At 41.1% G+C, this 18,042-nt stretch overlaps 1 protein-coding gene across 1 annotated transcript in view; it reads right to left on the bottom strand.

The window, feature by feature from the left end:
- SESN3 (sestrin 3) overlaps window positions 1–14,993 on the bottom strand; it is a 47,252-nt gene extending 32,259 nt beyond the window's left edge. The window contains exon 1 of the mRNA XM_080929824.1: window positions 14,846–14,993. Coding sequence (XP_080785950.1) covers window positions 14,846–14,923 — 78 coding nt within the window. The 5' untranslated portion in view covers window positions 14,924–14,993. The remainder of the gene's footprint in view (window positions 1–14,845) is intronic.
- Between the last annotated feature and the right edge of the window lie 3,049 nt (window positions 14,994–18,042).

Here is an 18,042-nt window from a genome sequence, read left to right as displayed (position 1 = left end):
CTGAAGCTGCAGGGCCTCCTGAGCAGTTCCTGTTGTCTTCAAAGACCAATTCTCAATTCTACTCTCTAAAGCAAAACATTTGAGTTCCAAGGCGACCTAGGCTACCATTTTCCTACAGTGTATACACCACAGTGAGAATAGTTTTAAGGCGTCTTAGAACAGTTAATGAAGTGTCAGTTCTGCATTGACAAAGCACATTTCCAGATCATTCAGCACAGTACTAACTGACCACTCCAGTGGTGGCTTTACCTTGTGATTAAGAGCAGAAGTCCAATCACCAAATTACAATTGCCACTCACACACGATGTAAGTAAAATCATTTTAAATTATAGTTTGGACAGGCACATATGTTTAATAAGCAAAATTTAGTTGGCAAATGTTTTCAAAGACTTTAACACGCTAAGACATATGGACATCAAAGAGTACATGTAAAGGCAGACTTCTTCTACTGGGATTCGTTGGATTCCCCAGGGAAAGACATGCAAATGGCACATGAGAATGCTGTGGGGAACAAGGGTCAGTTCAATTCCATCAGCTCAGAATTAACAGGTTTTTTTCTCGACATATAAACTAGCAATTCACAAGGCCATATGGCAATGAGACTCTTGCACAAAAGCTGACAAGTATTTTCCTTAGAAAATATGAGTTTTTTCTAATTTAGAAAACAAGATAGCTGGGTTTTGTTAAGTAATAATTTAAAAATGAAATTGTTTCCCTAATCTACATTTTTCTAGAGAAAGTTGTGTGTTACCATAGTACTGATACTGTGTTGGTCCAGCAGGAAGATATTCTTTCATGAAGTGGGGATGGCATCTCAACTTCATGAAGTCCTTACACAGAATACACAGGATAAGCTGTGAAGACCCTCTAATACTGCCTCAAGGAATGATGACCTCAAAATTTCAATCAGATCATGTCTAACAAGAAATAATCATTTCTTTTGCTCTAGAGGACTAAGCTTTTTCTGGTAACCACATGCAAGAAGTTCACAAGAATTTCATATTTAACCACCCTTCTGTTTCATACAGTAATATATTTGAGTGTTTAGGTTTTTCTGTGTGATGACCATTGTTAATTGGAAATAACCTAATCATCTATAAAACCCAAAGGGAGATGCTGTAGCTCAGTTGAGTGCTTGCCACACATGTGCAGTAACAGCTTTTAATATGTTTATGAATACATGTATAGCAATAAAAACAAACTACAAACAAGAATAAAAAACATTATTAAAATAATCCGTAATCCCAGCAACTCCAAATAATCTCATCAGTTTGGATATTCCTTCTGTGTTTATCTTCTTAAAAATGGAAACATTACATACTTAAAAGGAACTAGCCTTTCCCATCCCAGAGTCTACTGTGAGTGCACCTTTATTGAACTTCACGGATGGTGAGGTGGCCCAGGAGCTAATTAAAGGGCTCTGTCTCTTACTTGGGTGTGGGCAGAAGCAGGAACAGGGTGGGGGAAGGACAGTTTACCAGCTGTCCTTTAAACAAGATAAGTGATCTGAAGATCACAAATTATAGGGACTAGAAAACACAATTTTTATTAAACTTCAAATATTGTTATTGCTTCCACTATTTCAGAGATAATTCTGTTTAAATATAATCATGAATAACCCATCATTTGGTCAGAATTTAATTCTTTGCAAGAATATATCCAGGGATAAATAACACTCAGTCCTAAGCCTGTAAGAGACTCTCAAGTTTACTGTCAATTTGGGTGGAATCACTCTCACCCCTTGACTAAGAGGTGGAGTTGTCCAGACTAAAAATGCTCAGATCAAATGTCACTCAACAAAGACACCTTATTCTGGTGAAGTCAACAGCACGGTGGCTGATGGGAAGCACTCACATGCCTTACTGACGCCATACTGCTATTTCAGACCATGAAGATACACTTTTAAATTTCCTTTTTTATGAGACTCCAAGTCAAAAGCTGACTGTCCATTGCCATGGAGACAGTTCTATTTAAGGCACTCTATTAGTCCTTTCTTCACAGAAGACAGAAAAATGGTCAATAGAAAAGCATCTCTCTTCAAGATTTTAAATTAAGTAGCTGCAATTTCTTCTTGAGCAGCCAACACCTAAGAGAATCTGCAGGTGGGGGAGGGACCATGTAATGAGCTTGCTAAGATCAACAGCGGGCTCAAGTTTAGTCCTAGATATAACATAAGGAAAACACCCATTATCACAAAATTAGAATCAACCCAACAGAATAAAATTAGTTGTATTGCTTCTGTAAATACAACTGTGACTGACTGAAGTACTCTGAGCTTTGCAAAGACTTAGCTTCCACTTAGTAACATTTGTGTGTGTATGCATGTGTGTGCACAAGTACACACATAAGAAGTAGGTGTGTAGCCCCCTGATGTCACTGTCTGATACTTATACAAGGCAAGTAAGTGACCAATAAGGATTCAAACAATAAAGAAAAAAAATCAGTCTTTGGTATATCTTTAGGATACATCTCCTATTTCCTCTTTAAGGAAAAAATTACTTTCCTTGTGAGTTGTCTGACTCAACAGTTTCTTGCTTATATAACCAGATATCCTTTGTAATTTACTCTAATTGTAAATAGCACTTGCTGCTCTTGCAGAGGAACCAGGATCTGATTCTGAGCACATACACAGTGGCTCACAACTCTACTTCCAAGAGATCTGACTCCCACTTCTGGATTCTGCCAGCAGGGCACTGGCATATACATACAGGCAAAACATTCATAAACTGGTCTAGGTTATTAACCATGTGCTTGTCTAAGAAGAATAGAACCAGTTTAGATCCACCTCATGTCTGACAAATATTGTTTGAAAAATATGCTTAAGAAAAGCACTACTACTCAGCTTTAAAGAAAAATGAAGCTAAGAAACCAGCAGGAAAGTGGATTGAACTCAGAACATACTGTATTAAGGTCACAATCTCAGAAACAAAGAAAGCACATCTCTCTCAGCTGCAGAATCTAGCCAATTAAGGTATGTACGTGAGAGCAAATGTGGACACAGTAAAACATGCAGAAACAAGAACAAGAAAAGCTACATATAAGGGGGTAAGGAAGGCCTCAGGAGTCGTGAAAGACGATATAAAGATAATTGTTTCTCTAGTGCTATTCTGTCATAGTTTTTGCTTTGGGGGTAGATAAAGCATTAAGTATGTAAAACTGAGTGTGAACTGTATAGTTTCTGTTCTGAACACGAAGTCTGACTGTCAAAGCTGAGAGAGGTATATGGACTTTGGGTCTGGCAACTTTTAGTATGTAAATAGTATTTATTTAAAAATTTTAAAAGGGACTAATCCAGACCACTGGTTCTTCACCTTACAATACACAGGGATCATATGGAAGATCTGTTAGGATCATCCATAAAAAACAGATGGTTTTACCCTCAAAAGTTCCAAGTCGGCCTATATGAGTTGTGACTATAGATCCAACCTCCAGACTGACGCCCATCTGGCTCCTCAGAGACTCCAAACCACTCTCCCAAGCATTTGTAACCTTGGGAATGGCTACTACCTGCTAATACCTGACTCTTTCCAAAAGAAAGTCTTAAAAGGAAAAACAAGTTGGGTGGGGGCATCTTTATCTGAGAACTTACATCTTTATTTGAGAACTCTGTCACCTTGAATTGATTGGTCTCTACACAGTATATCTTTGTTTTCAGGCATTCATAATTCTTGCCAAATAGTTAATTACCCATAATCACTAAGATGCATTAAATACTTATGAGGAAGAAAAGGAGGAAATGGGCTCCAGGCCTCTGCTATGAGGTATGTGTAACATACACCCACCACAGAAAGGTGTTCTGCAATACCTCTCCTAAAGGCAACAGTTAGCAAAGAAAGGAAAACATAACCACACAGATATTAGTGACTAACCAGTAAAGGAAGCAAGGTACAAATATATACATTTTATATGTGTGCTTGCCTTAAAAAGTTCAAAGCCAGCTAAACTGCAAAGTTTTTCCATTACATATGGATTTTTATATATATCATTAAGTTGTTTTTTTTAACCAACACATTGATAAGTATTTCATAAGAGTAAAGAGGCTAAAAAATGTCACTCATGCCAACACATGGGCTGTGTGTACTTTAGTTCTAGGTGAGCACTGTCAAACTGCTCCCTCCAGAACTAAGTGCAGGGTTGTCAACCCGCATTCAGTGAGAATTCTGTCTGACCAACGGTCTTGAACCACGCACACTGAATGCCTTTGTCACTGCTCCAAGTATCTGTAGATTTCTACCAAGAAAAGCTTCACATTCAGATGCACTTACATATACGCGACACAGATAAACAGTTCCATATTACAGTCACTGAGCAAATGCTTAGTGCCTCATTTTTAAAAGCTCACCCTAACTAGAAGTATTGAGAACACACCTTAGAAAGATTACCTTCTAGTGAATATCCCCCTCACAATATCCCTCAGGGCCAACACTCACGCAGCTCACATCATGTGGTACCCTGGTCAGCTCCGGCGAATACATGACATGCACACTCCATGGGAGCTCCGTCAAGACTGGCTAAGGAAGGCAGGCGGAAACTCATCCACGAACAGAAAAGAAGTACACTCTATACTATTTGCTGTGTCTGAAGACATGATGTTTGTGAAACAACACAAGCCTTTTGTGCCCTAAAATGTAAGGTCTGACCATAACCTTGACAACCTTCAAAAGACCCAAAGGCACAATGAAAAAATAACTGCTTAGGTAAAAATCATGGCCTTTCCATCTTCTCTCTCTCTCTTTTTTGTACCTACCAGGAAGGATATATGTATGAAGGAATAAAGAAATTAATGGAAGACATATAGTATTGAGCAGTTTGTAGATATTAACAGACTTAATATTTCTTGTCTAAGAATGTGAGAGCCATTTAAAATAAATAGTATATGACACAAAACATACTGATATTAAAATGGAAATTACAGTTTTACCAAAAAGTGTTTCTATTTACCTTAACATACACTCCCTCATTTTGAAGAGAGCCAACTACTAAATATTTTTCTAGTATAATCAAATAAAATTACTAGTTTATGTTAATTTCTTTTATGCATTATGAAGATTGAATCCAGAGCCTCAAACATGCTAGACAAGTAATCTGCTACTGACTCACACCCTGGCCATGCTAATTTCCAAGCATCAACAACTTAGCCTAAATAATATTAGAACCTACATCTTATAGCTATGTTTAATATACACATGGGATTATATAGTACTAATATAGTGTAAATATAGTGTATCTCAAACATAATGTATTTACACAAAAAATAGGTATCCTGTAGCCCAACTAAGACCCTACCAATTTTAAGTATTATACAGAAAAATTCTGATGAGAAGATAAATAATTTTTCTTGAGTGCTCATATCTGCACCCCACTGAGAAGCTAGTTAGGAAAGGCAGTTGGTAGAGAGGCAGGAGCAACTCTCCTCTGTGAACAGTGGTCAGATGTGCAGACTCATCAGCTAGCACCTCTGCAGACCAAGGAATCTGCAGTGCTCTGCCACAGAGCCTCCTAGGTCTCTCTGTGGAAACCCTTGCAATCCTCATCTACAACAGCAGACCTGCACAGGAAGCCCTCTCTCCGAGCAGAGCTAGCTAAAGGATAGAACTGTGCTGAGGACACAGCAAATGCAGGGTACCAGGGTAGGGACAGTAAGCAGGGACACTGCGGACACAGTGCTTCTTGCCACCTTTAACTGATGCTTGCTGACCTGGATGGTAGAAAGGACTTTCTCATTTATCTTCATAAAGCACTGCAAAAGAATTTACCAAAAAGTGAGGCTATCTCCTGGGGGTTTCATTCTTCTAGACCGGCTATAGCAGTCCTAGGTGATTCTGTGTGACTGAGTCATCACTGGCGGTTGGCAAGAAGAGGGCTCAAGTGTGAAGGGGGCAGTTAGAAAAAAGACATCCTGACATCAGGACAAACTGGTCTCATAACTGGGGATTTGAAAAGATAAATGTAAATAGATGAAAACTGCTATAAACACTTCAACTCTGTTTCCCATGTGCACAGCCCTGAGTTCTACTGCCATAAAAGAAACAACAACAACAACAATAAAAACCCTATATCTGTCTTAATTAATCCTGTGATTACTCATATTAAGAGAGTATGACCCAGACTGTTAATAACCTCATTTAAAATCATTAATAATGAAAAGGGTAGAATACATCTAAATTTGAGATCATACCTGTTAATCTCTTGAGGCTCTAGGTTCCTATTCAGTACATTCAAATTTGCTTTATAAGAGTTTTTCATATTAAAAAATGTGGAATATACAATCATGCAGTATTTATGTCTGTATGCTGTGCCACACTTTGGATCTCAAACTGGTCTCAGATCCTGTTTGCTTATTGGTACTATGACCCACAGCCAGTTCCAGAAGCCCTCTGAGTTCCAGTTCTTCATCATTAAAAATTGAGGGCTGGGCTCGGGGGTAGTGGTGTGCTATGCAAACATGAGGCTCTATATCTGTTCTCTAGCACCCATGCAAGACTGGCCATGGAAACAGCTGACTACAACCCCGTGCTAGGAGATGGCGGAGAGAAAGGAGGGTCTGGGGGCCTCGCAGGCCAGACACTCCAGCTGAATTGGGTCATGAAAGACCTGGTTTCAAGAAATAAGGTGGAAAGCAGGTGGGAAGATATTTAATGAATGTCAACCTCTGTCCTCCACACACATGCAGAGATAAGTGCAACCACACATATGTTTACATTCAAACACACACACACACACGGGGGGGGGGGGGAGTTTACTGTGACAACTGTGAACATACATAGAACTCAACAGCTAATGGAGACCGGCAACCCAGGGAGCACATAAACCAAAGCTGCTTTGTATTGATAGTACAAAATACACCTGAAACTGTGTATCGGTAATGCCTTCTCCTTGGTGACAACCAATATCTGGCTTAGCGAGCAATGGGTGAATAGTAAAGAAAAAGGCTAGCTGTGGGGTAGTCAGAGCTTACAAAACGCTGTTTCATGGTTGCAACAAGAGCACTTGGTGACCAAGGTGCCTGCAGCTGTGTAGGAGTTTTTGGAAGAAAAGGACTTGGAGGAGAAACAAAGGTCAAGCAGAACCCTTTACCCAAGGGGAATCTGCAGAGATACCAACAAAACATTTGGGAGTTGTTGTTGTCCTTAACTACTCTTCTAAACTAGCCACTCCTTGCAGAACATTGCCAGGTTCTAAGAGGCATTCACAGCTTGGGTTCACAATGCCGCAGTGGCCCTTTTCTATTTCTAAGCATAGCTAGGAGCAGAGGCTGGTGTCCTCACACTCTCTTAGTAGATGCTCTTTCTCTGACATCACTCTCCGAAGACTAGTAGGAATAATTAGTTAAAATAATCTCACAGCCACAAAATATATAAAATAGCAAACCAAACAATAAAACACAACAACCTACCTGGGCATCTGTACACTGTATTTCTCAAATCATCTTTGTCGCTGTACTTCAGAAAATGTTCCTTGTAAGACCAATCTAGAAACACACACACACACACACACACACACACACACACACACACCTGAGGATATAATTTGGAAATGGTGTGATTGTACTGTATCAGCTCTACTGTATTGCATCCAATATGAATATACTGCCAATACCGATGTGGTTAAATAAAAATCTCATCATTTAAGAGTTAAAAAAACAAAACAACTTCTTGAACCAGATCCCAAATAAGAGACTATCTGATAAGACACAAATCCAGGTAACCTGTTATCTCTTATGAATATGGGAAGGAAACCGATGCAGTAGCTGGATAGCCTGGTGTCCAGGCTATAGCAGAAAGTAAAGGCTGGGAAGATTAGTGGCAAAGTCTACTTCCTTCCTCATGCCTATCACAATGATATCTAACGATAGGCCAGATGCTGCTGCTACTTTCGAGTTTTAGTTAATCACAGAGAGTAAACAGATCCCTGTCCTGTACCCTGGAGACCACAGGGCCAGCAGCCTGCTGATGGCTGCTGAGCTTCCATGTACTTACACACCACATCTACATCCTCTCTCTCTCTCTCTCTCTCTCTCTCTCTCTCTCTCTCTCTCTCTCTCTCTCTCTCTCTCTCTCTCTCTCTCTCTCACACACACACACACACACACACACACACACAGCTGCCCGGTACCTGTGAAGAAAGCTGCCAGAAGCCTTGATTGCAGAACTGTGCTATTCTCATCCACACCAGTGCTCTTGCTTTCTTCCCTTTGTCACACAATGATGACATCAGAGCCCTGAGACTGAACTTCTCTTTGATCTGATTCTCCCTGGTTCCTCTCCTGCTTCTACCTCTGTTTCCACCCATCAACTAGAGTATGATGCACATAGCCTTGGACCACACATTTCATCAGTTGCCTCACATAACAGAATAGCCCCTTCAGAACCAAATTTCTATCTCATAACCAGAGAAAGATCATCTGTAGTTAATCAAGGTCTTCCCATGGTAAGAGAAAAGCTTCTAGAGTAGCAAGAAAAAGATGACAGGAAGTATCTCTAAGCATCTCCTCATAGAACAGAGGTGACTAGTTGGCCTTATTCATATTTTCTGCCAGTGCTATCAGGACTTTCTTTTTATTTTCTCCACGGAACTCCTCCCACTTATACTGTACTGTCTGCAACTCCAGCCTACAGTTTGCAGACATCCCACTCGTGGAAGCCTTTTATACTCAAAAAGTATTGCAAATGCCAGGCATTTGTATGTTATAACTGTCAATAGTTACAGTAAGAATTAAAGTTAGGGAAAGTTGAAATGTGTAATTTACCTAAAACAAAAGTCTATTACATGTTAACACAAATCATGCATCTTTATAAAAACTTTATTTTCCACCACAAAACAGTGATATTCATATTTACATTTTTGCAAATCTCCTTAGTTTCTGTTTATCATAAGACACCTGGATTTTCTGCATTCATTGGCTGATATTTTGACTGAAGAATATTTAAAGAAAATCACATATGTGGCTTTAAAAAGTAGACAATTGTGAATACTTTTCTTTGATATCACATCAAAACTTGTAAATAACTCCTTTGAAATCATAACTTAACATTTTGTACTATATTAAAAAAACCATCCTTGCAGTTTTGTATAGATATTTTATCTTTATGTAATCTTAATAAACACCTCAAAAATTAGTAACAGGATCCTAAAAAATCAAAAAAATAAAATAAAAAACAACAACAAAAAACCCCAAAGAACTCCCAATATTTGTTGTCAATGTAATGAGAATCAATAGCCAAACCCAAAGCTTATGCCCACTGTGATGTAATGAATGGCTTGGCTCTTGGCTGAAAGAAGGGAAGGGTAGCAGCTTTCACACACTAGTAGTTAGGAAAACACTAATTTACTGGGGTTTGTTGTATTATCAAAAAATCACACCCATTAATCCTTCACTTCAAGAGGAGAGACCTTTAAAAATGAAAAATTTACACCTAGAATAGTAGAACAAGCCTTTAATCCCAGCACTAAGGAAGCAGAGGCAGGCAGATCTCTGTGGAACTTGAGGACAGCTTGGTCTACATATTAAGTTCCAGGCTAGCCAGACTATATAATGAGCCCCTGTCTCAAAAACAAAGCACAAAATCAAACTAATTTAATGGAAGCAAACAGAATTTTATAAAAATTTGTTTGCACCTTAATATATATGTTTACTTAAGCACTTGAATCTGAGGAAGCAAAGTTTGTCTGTTTTCTTCTCAGTAAAGTAGGTTACATGAAAAACTGGCTGGTTCAGCTCAGTACTAAAACTACTACACATGTTTACACATGAGACAGGCGGCTTCCTACACAGAGGTGCTGTAAGCCTTCCCACTGCCTCACACATGTAAAAGGATGGAACTTCTCAAGTAAAGACTCAACAAAATGTAAAGCTTACACTTCTTCAACAGCAGTCTTAAATGCAACACACTGTTTTCCACAATGTTGAGTGGTGTTACTCCCTTGATACTGATGCTAACAGGTCAGCGCAATTACACCCTCACTACTTCTATACACAGCAAAAAAGGGTAAAAAAACGTTTTCAGGTTCTAGCACCTCTGAGTCCTAGGTGTAGTCCCAGAGTCCAAGGCCCAGAAAAAGGGGTGATGTGACTGCTAGCACCCAAGAGTTAGAGGGGCAGCTGGCTCCCTGGCATTCTTTCTCTTTTAGCTTTTGCAATCAAAGACTGACTTTCTTAGTCCTGGCTCTAGGTGTCCTTGGGGTACTCCTCGGAGACTGAGTATGGAATAGAGACAGTCCCTGGCAGCCTCACCACTGCAGGGGACAAGTCCATCACAGAGACAACGATGGCATACACGCTGTCACCTGAACCTCAGTTTTCAGAGAAAGCTGGGATGATGTAAAGGCACTATTTAAACGAGCAAGGTCACTGTCTGCAAAGGACAAATTGGGACAGTCAGCTGGAAAGATTGAGAGACTTCATAACTCTCCTCCTAAACTGAGTAACTAGATGCCCTTGCTTTATCCTGGGCACATCACCCTTATCAATGGTCTTCTCAAAACAAATACCAATCTTCCTTGTCAAAGGCAATTTAATTAAATTATCTGAAAATCCGAAGTGCTGTATCACATTACTCTTTAAAGGAGGATGTCTGTGAAGACAAGAGGAAACAAATGAACATGTGAAAACCAAAAACATGCATAAGGGTTCCTCTCAAGCAAAACACCATCATGACCTCTCTCTTACTAGCCATCATTAAAATTCCTTTAAGAAATGATAACTAGCCAAAATTCTCAGTGTGTGTTATTGGCTATAATCTTCTAACTTGTGTGTTAGAGGATTATACATAGACTGAGCTTTTCCATTCTTGTACAGTGACATTTGAGGGTTTGTATAATGCTTACATACACTCTAAGCCACAAAAGCCACCACAAGACAGGTAGAAACAATGTGTAGTCTACAGGAAAAAACTGCATCTCAAGGAAGTTAGCAACTTACCCCAAACTGAAACACCAGTGCCAAAGATTGAACTGAAATATCTTATAAATTAGGAAAAACAGCAGAAGCCACTTTACAAGTTAAACCTTATGTTGAACTATGAAGTATTAAATACAAAAAGTAACAAATTTAGTTAAGTATTTTGTCACAAAGTAACCGCTTTTTATATTACCAAACCTGTGGTCCAAGAAACAAATATATGATATGAGGAGCTATGTACAGAAAGGGATGTTCTTGTAAAGGCCAATGCCTTCACAATGGCAATTTTCAATGTAATAATCAATGTAATAAAAACTCTAATGCAAATATCCACATTGCCATCATTGCCCTCATATCATGATTACCATCTTGTAACGAGTTATTATAGATTCCAATGTGTTAAAATGATGGGTATATTTTCAAATATCTATATTTTAGATTAAAAATATTTGAACACATAATTAAATATTTAATCCAACAAAAGTATTTTAATACTCTGAAGCATCTTAGGGATCCATAGAGAGACTTTGAAGAACACTGCTTCTAGGTTTGCTATTACAAATTCACTGCTTGATCTCTGCTTAGGTTATTTATTTTAAAACCATCTCACAATCAAAAATATAAAACATAAGACAACTCACTAGCCAAAGGCAGACGATGGCTAGTGATGTAAGGAAATGCATTCCTTTGGTTGAACTATATTAAAATTTTAATGCTGACCATTTTGATTATAGTAAGCAAGGCTCATAAATGTCAAACTAACATTTTCCCTTTTATTCGATAGCCTCTCTAGTTATAAAAACATCAAAAAGTTATAAAATATCAAAATGTATAAGCGAAAAAATACTCTAGCCACAGCAAGATGCATCACTAGAACTACTTAGAAAGAAAGGAAGGAAGAAATTAAAATGTTAAGTTCTTTAATTTATATTTAATTCTATTTAGCTAACAGTAATACTAGTCCAACACTCACATGTGTACCATGCCACCTTACTTTGAAATGGCAGGTGAATGGGCTGACTGCTACCTTCTTTCCTTAATGTGCTTAGCCCTTTCATGTTTGAAATGAAAGATTAGATCCCTGCGGTCATCACTGGAATTTCCTCAAAAGTAAACAGCATGTCCTTTGTTAGACAGCGCATTACGCTGTACAGTGGGTGACAGACGTAGAGCTATGGATCTGATGTTCTTGCTTCCTTCTTTATTCTTCTATGACCCAAGTCAGATACTTTTAATACTTAACAATTCTCTTTATTTTGCAAGACACTGGACCAAAACTGTGAAAGTACTTCTAAGAAGAAGCAAGATTCCCATACAATACACAATTCACTGTTCGGGACATAGAGTTAAAACAAATTATTTCCTTTAAAGGTTAATTTAGTTCCTTTTAAAGTTTCTTCAGAAGCCATCGTATAGTACATGTATTACTCACAGCCAAAAAAGGGCTTCTGCCTTATGCAAAGGTAAAGGCCTTTGTTCCTCAGTGATGACAGTCCTAATAACCAAGGGCCATTGACATGGATGCAGAAGACATTCATTCTTCCACTGTGGTCCTGGCTCAGCTAAAAGCCAATGTGCTTGCTTATTACCGCACTCAATTAAACGGAGACAAGAAATATACAGATCAGGCTGTGAGGGCTGTACATTAACTTTAGTTAGCCATACCATATCCAAAAATAAAACATCATAGAGATAAACTTTATGTGGATTTTTTAGGATGATGAAGCCTTTAATGCTAGATACTGATTTCTTTCTAGAGTGTTTAAGAATGGCAATCTTAAAAAGCTTCCAATGTTGCCAGATGATGTCTTTTTTTTTATTTTTTTTAAGATTTATTTTTATGTATGTGAGTACACTGTCGCTGTCTTCAGACACACCAGAAGAAAGCATTGGATCCCATTACAGATGGTTGTGAGCCAAAATGTGGTTGCTGGGAATTGAACTCAGGACCTCTGGAAAAGCAGTCAGTGCTCTTAACAGCTGAGCCATCCCTCAAGCCTGCCAGATCATGTCTTAACTGGCACAAACAATTCTTTTCTCATCTAAACTTATTTCATGCCACTACATGAGTCAAAATTAAACACCTTGCAGTTACTGAAAACTGGGTGCTGGCAGAGGTGTGTACAATTATAAAACAGAAAACTGTGAATGCCCCCTCTGCACACACTTCTCCTCCTTATAGCTATGGTTAGAATGAGATGGTCTTCCCAGGTAAACAGATATATTAGTTTCTTTAAAAACTGAAAGAAAAACATAAATATGTCATTAGTGCTAGTATCATGAATTCAGAATCAAAGCTCGGTCAAAAGAAAAATAAAAAGGTACAAAGCCTAATCTCTATCTCAAGTACCCTATTAGCCAAACAAATTGCCATTAATTTTAATTTTTTGTTAAAAATCTAATGTGCTTTGAAATAGAGTTATATCACTTAAATAAGTCAATTATAGCACGGTTCCCCACATTAGCACACACACACACACACACACACACCATTTCCTTTCATTTTAACTAAGAGTAAGTCAAATTAAACAAGTTTCATTGGCACTGTTTTTCCTGGCAAAGATAGTTCTGACTTAAAAAAAATGAAGAAACAATAATTTTTAAAACTTCCATTCAGATGCCACCTGGTCCAGCAGTGAAAGAGTTAACACTCAACTGAGCTGAACTGAGCTTCTGATCCATTACATTTCTCACAAGCTGCCCTACAATGAGCTGAGCAAGTATCAACTGTAATTTGATCCAGGAGTTTATGGGAAAAAAATAACTGCACATACTCAACATGCACATTTAATAAAAATCTTTTTTAAGAGAAATATATCCAATAAACACAATTTAAGGTGTATTTAATTGTTCGATTAACTTCAAGCCTGCAATTCCTTTGCTTTCCTGACGCTCTCAAATAAAATAGGAATGGGGGGGGGGGAGCCAGCTCCACTGCAGGGAAAAGAGGCTTGAAAAACAACTTTGATTGGCACTTGGCCTGACCCACAGAGGAAGAAAAACAGTTTTTGGACAAAGAGCGCAAATATTTGAGCTTGCTTATTTATGGGCTTGCTTCTTTTTCTTAGTGCATAAAGAGCAATCCTAAATTGACTGTAGATAGGGAAATTGACAAAAACCGGCACCATATTCATCTTAGCTCTCGGATATGCACAGCTCAGCAATTTTAATTCATTGGTGCTGGATAAACAGAAACACTTCACCTAATGATTTCATTTCGTGCAATGTAAAAATAAGAGTGTGGAAAAGAGACAGATTACATTAGTCAAGGAGGCTGTTCATATCTGATTAAAAACTCTTCTGTGTCTACAGGGACATTTTGTCATCCTTTCTCTCCCTGAATCCCCATCCCCCACGGGGCGATTAAGCCAAGTAAGCTAAACAATACTGGAGTAAACTTTCTATCAGTCACTCTGGAAAGCAATAAGCCGATCCTAGGTCGGATTTTCTCGATCCACACCGCGGTGGGGAATAAGGAGGGCGAACCCAAGTCGTCTTCAGCCTCCACCTCCACCAACACAAGCTGAAAGCGCTGGATGATCGAACAGTGTTTCCCATGGGCATAAAGTTCAAGATGCCTTCATGGTGCCTTTCGGGACCGACCAAGAGAATGTCAAAAGGCTGTGCCAAGGCACCGTAGGCCTGGCAGAAACGACCCCGTCCAAGAAAACACCCCCCCCCCCCAGAGTCAGCCACCAGAGAGAGGCAGCCAGGCTCCTGCAGACCAAACCGGCTGCTGTGATTTCAGGCCAGCCTCCATCCCCAGCCGAGCCGGTTCCTCCCAGCATCCCAGCATCCCTTCAAGCCTCGGGGCAGACCCGGCTACAGCCCAGGGGCCGAGCGCGGGGATCCCGCGGGAGGACCCTTCGCGTCTCGTCCCCCGCAAGCGCCGCCCGGACCCCGACCGTGGGGAGCGCCTCGCTGCCGGACGCGGCCGCGCCGTACCTTCCGCAGCACTTTCCGGCAGTTGGTGCAGAGCAGGTAGTTGGCCGAGGCCGACGCGCTGCTGCCACCGCGGTTCATCGCGCCGAAGCCGGGCTGTCACCACGGCCGCTAGCGGAGGGCTGCTTCAACGTTCTCTTCTCAGGGGATCGGGCGGCAGCGACGGCGCAGCGGCTGCCCGCGCGAGCTCGGCGGGGACGGCGGCCGCGGCGCTCACCGGCCCGTTGTTCCTCCCGCCCCCATCGCCAGACCCCCGCCCCGCCAGCCAGGACGAGCAGCCGCGGCCGTCTCTGCTCCTCAGTGCAGCCCCGCCCCCGAGGCCGGCCGCCTTCAGGGCAGCCGCGGCTGGGCACCGCCCCCCGCCAATCAGACGGCTTCGACCACGCCCTTTTCCGTGCCCGCAGCCAATGAGTGGCGTCGGCCAATCGTGGGAGGCGAGAGCAGCACGAATCTCCGGGCAAGTTAAGTTTATCTCCGAGGCTCGAAGCTGAAGAGTGACCGTGGGTTAGTTAGGTAGTGGGGTGGGAGGGACTCCAGTCTGCCAATGATAAGCGGGGGTGTGGTGTATGCAAATTATTAGGGACTCTAGCGCCACCCTCAGGACAAGCCACGCCTCTCTGCAAGACGGCCGAAAGAAGAGAGTGAGATTAAATAGCTGGAAGCTAGAGCTCGCTAGAGGATCTGAGACCCAGCTAAACATTTCCTGAGAGGGCAGGGTGGACGCAAGAACGTTCCTTCCTCTGCGGCAGTGGTTCGGCTTTCTCTCGGTCGGCCTAAATCTAAGAAAAGCTGTGAGGAAGACTGCGGTCTTGCAGCACTTTGCACCCAGAGATCTCAAAGAACTTTATGCTCTTTAAGCACTCTGTAGGTCTTGTGCTAAAGACCAGCTACCTGCAGCTGTAGAGATAGAGGTCTGAAGTCTATACAGATATTGGAGTTAGAGACAAACAAACACATCTTTGGTTTAGGGGTTTTCCCCCCTCTCTCTGACGATCATTCTCACAGCAAAGAAAGTTCTTTTATCATGAGCAAGTCAGAGGTTAGCGCGCGCGCGCGCGTGCACAAACACACACACAAACACACACACACACACACTCATGCTCATACTGTCTCTGTCTCTCACTGTTTCTCTCTTTCAAATCCTGTGGGAAGCCTCTGCTTAGAGACCTGCAGAGCGCAATCCCTTCCTGGGATAGAAGGTTTTGAGTACCAACTGGCTCTTAAAACGAGTTAAAACTGACAACGGTGAGTCAGTGTCTAGCTTCTATGTTCTGTGACTTATTCACAGAGGAAAGCTCTGGCTGTCCAGATGTCCAACCCAGGAGAATGAGGGAGGCAGGTACCCCGGGACAAACAGCCCACGGACTGCAGACCAGACTCGGGCTGCCTGCTCCCCGGTGAGAACAAAGGCGGTGCAGAGCGAGCACCTGATTGGCGCAGGGTGCTCACCGGTGTTGCGGAAACCTGACGGGGTGCTTCTGCCGCTGGCGCAGAACACCGAGCTCCAGGAACTGCAGTTCCCCAGCCGGCCTTGGCAGTGACCATACCGCACTGCGTGCTATGACATCACCTGTTTTCGCTCTAGAGAACCTAATCTGTATTCTCGGCTTCTCGTTTTCTAAAGGTCTCAATGTGTCAGGATGTGTGAAGGCCTGCAGTTTGCAGAATGTATCTGTGGAGATGATTTTAAAGAACTGACCCACTGGTTTACATTTCTTGTATTATATTTATTTTAACATATATTTAATTCCTAACACTAACCTGTGTTAGGAATTTAGTGTCCTATGATGTAAAATCAGGAAGGCGCACTTGGAGAAGCCCGCACGGTTAGCATAACAAAGCCACTAGACCAAACTGTGGTTCAAACTGCCAATCTCTTCCATACTCAACATCTGTCTCCACTCCATCCTCTTTAGAGACCTACACCTTAAACAAGCCTACACAAAGAACAAAGGAAATGAAAATGTGCCTGCACCGGGTTCAAACAGGCTGTAAAAGCCCACGGGTCTAGTGATCTGGCTAGGTAAGTGTGAAGGTCCATTTAGCTAGTGATAGCTAGCAAAAAATGACCTGATGCTAGACTACATAGCCTAGAATAGCAGTGATTTGGGTAGGGTGCTAAACATTCAGTTAAAAGAAATGGTAAAAGCAAGAAAAGTCAATGAAGGAAGAAATTACTGTGAGCCTTTCATTGCAGAGAACCAAGAAATCTAGGCAAAAAGTCAGCAAGGCACAGGGTTTTTTTTTTTTTTTTTTTTTTTTTTCCTGAAAACTGAAACACATATGTGTTCCCATTTTTGCTGAGTTTCTTAATCTATATTCTTTTCTTGGCTGGGCCTCTCCGTCCTCCCACCCATCCCTCTCTCTTTCTCTGAAACAGGGTCTCCCTAAGTAACTCTGGCTGTCCTGGTACTCACTCTGTCCTGGACCTCACTGTGGCTGGCCTCACTCTTTAGAAAAGTCAACTACCTCTGCCTCCCAAGTTCTGGGATTAACATGTCCCTCTGCCATGCTCTGTGGGCTTGTGTTACAAAGCTGACTTTATGTGAGTCCATATGAAAATAAAGGAGAAACTGAAGGATGAAGGGAATTTAGTGCAGAGATTGAATTTCCCTCAAATAGTATTTTATTTCAAATTATTTTCTAATATTTTTATAACTTTTCCTCTTTTTCCCATCTAAGAGTAAATGTCTCTTTTGCAAAGAGGTCTTGTGCATTCTTGAATATACAAATCCTGAGAAATGATAGCCACAAGAGTCCATGTTGGCACAGCTAACAGCCTTTTCCTAGATTACTAAAGGGAGCTGTGTCTGGCCTGCCCTCCACTTTGATCAGCCTTGTCTTCAGTGCCATTTATTCAGCTATGAATCTTCTACTTCACAGTAACATTTCCTTTTGTTGTTCGGTTTTGGTTTTAGTTTTGTTTTTCAAGACAGGGTTTCTTTACATAGTCCTGGTTGTCCTGGAACTTGCCCTGTAGACCAGGCTGGCCTCAAACTCATGATTCAGGAGTGTTGGAATGGAAGGTGTGTGACACCAGGCTTGGGCTTTTTACTTCTTGGTGGCTTGGTAACATTTCTTAGATTGACCCAAGATGTGTGATTGCGTGGTCCTCCCTTGAAGTGCTGTTGAGTCATCCTCAGGCCTCAGCATTTTGGTCCTCACACTCTGGCTTTCTTCATACATGTTTTCTCTCCTGG

The sequence above is a fragment of the Micromys minutus genome (genome assembly GCF_963924665.1).
Source record: "Micromys minutus genome assembly, chromosome: 16".
In the NCBI taxonomy this organism is placed as follows: Eukaryota; Metazoa; Chordata; class Mammalia; order Rodentia; family Muridae; genus Micromys; species Micromys minutus.
This window is presented reverse-complemented; position numbering and strand designations above follow the sequence as displayed.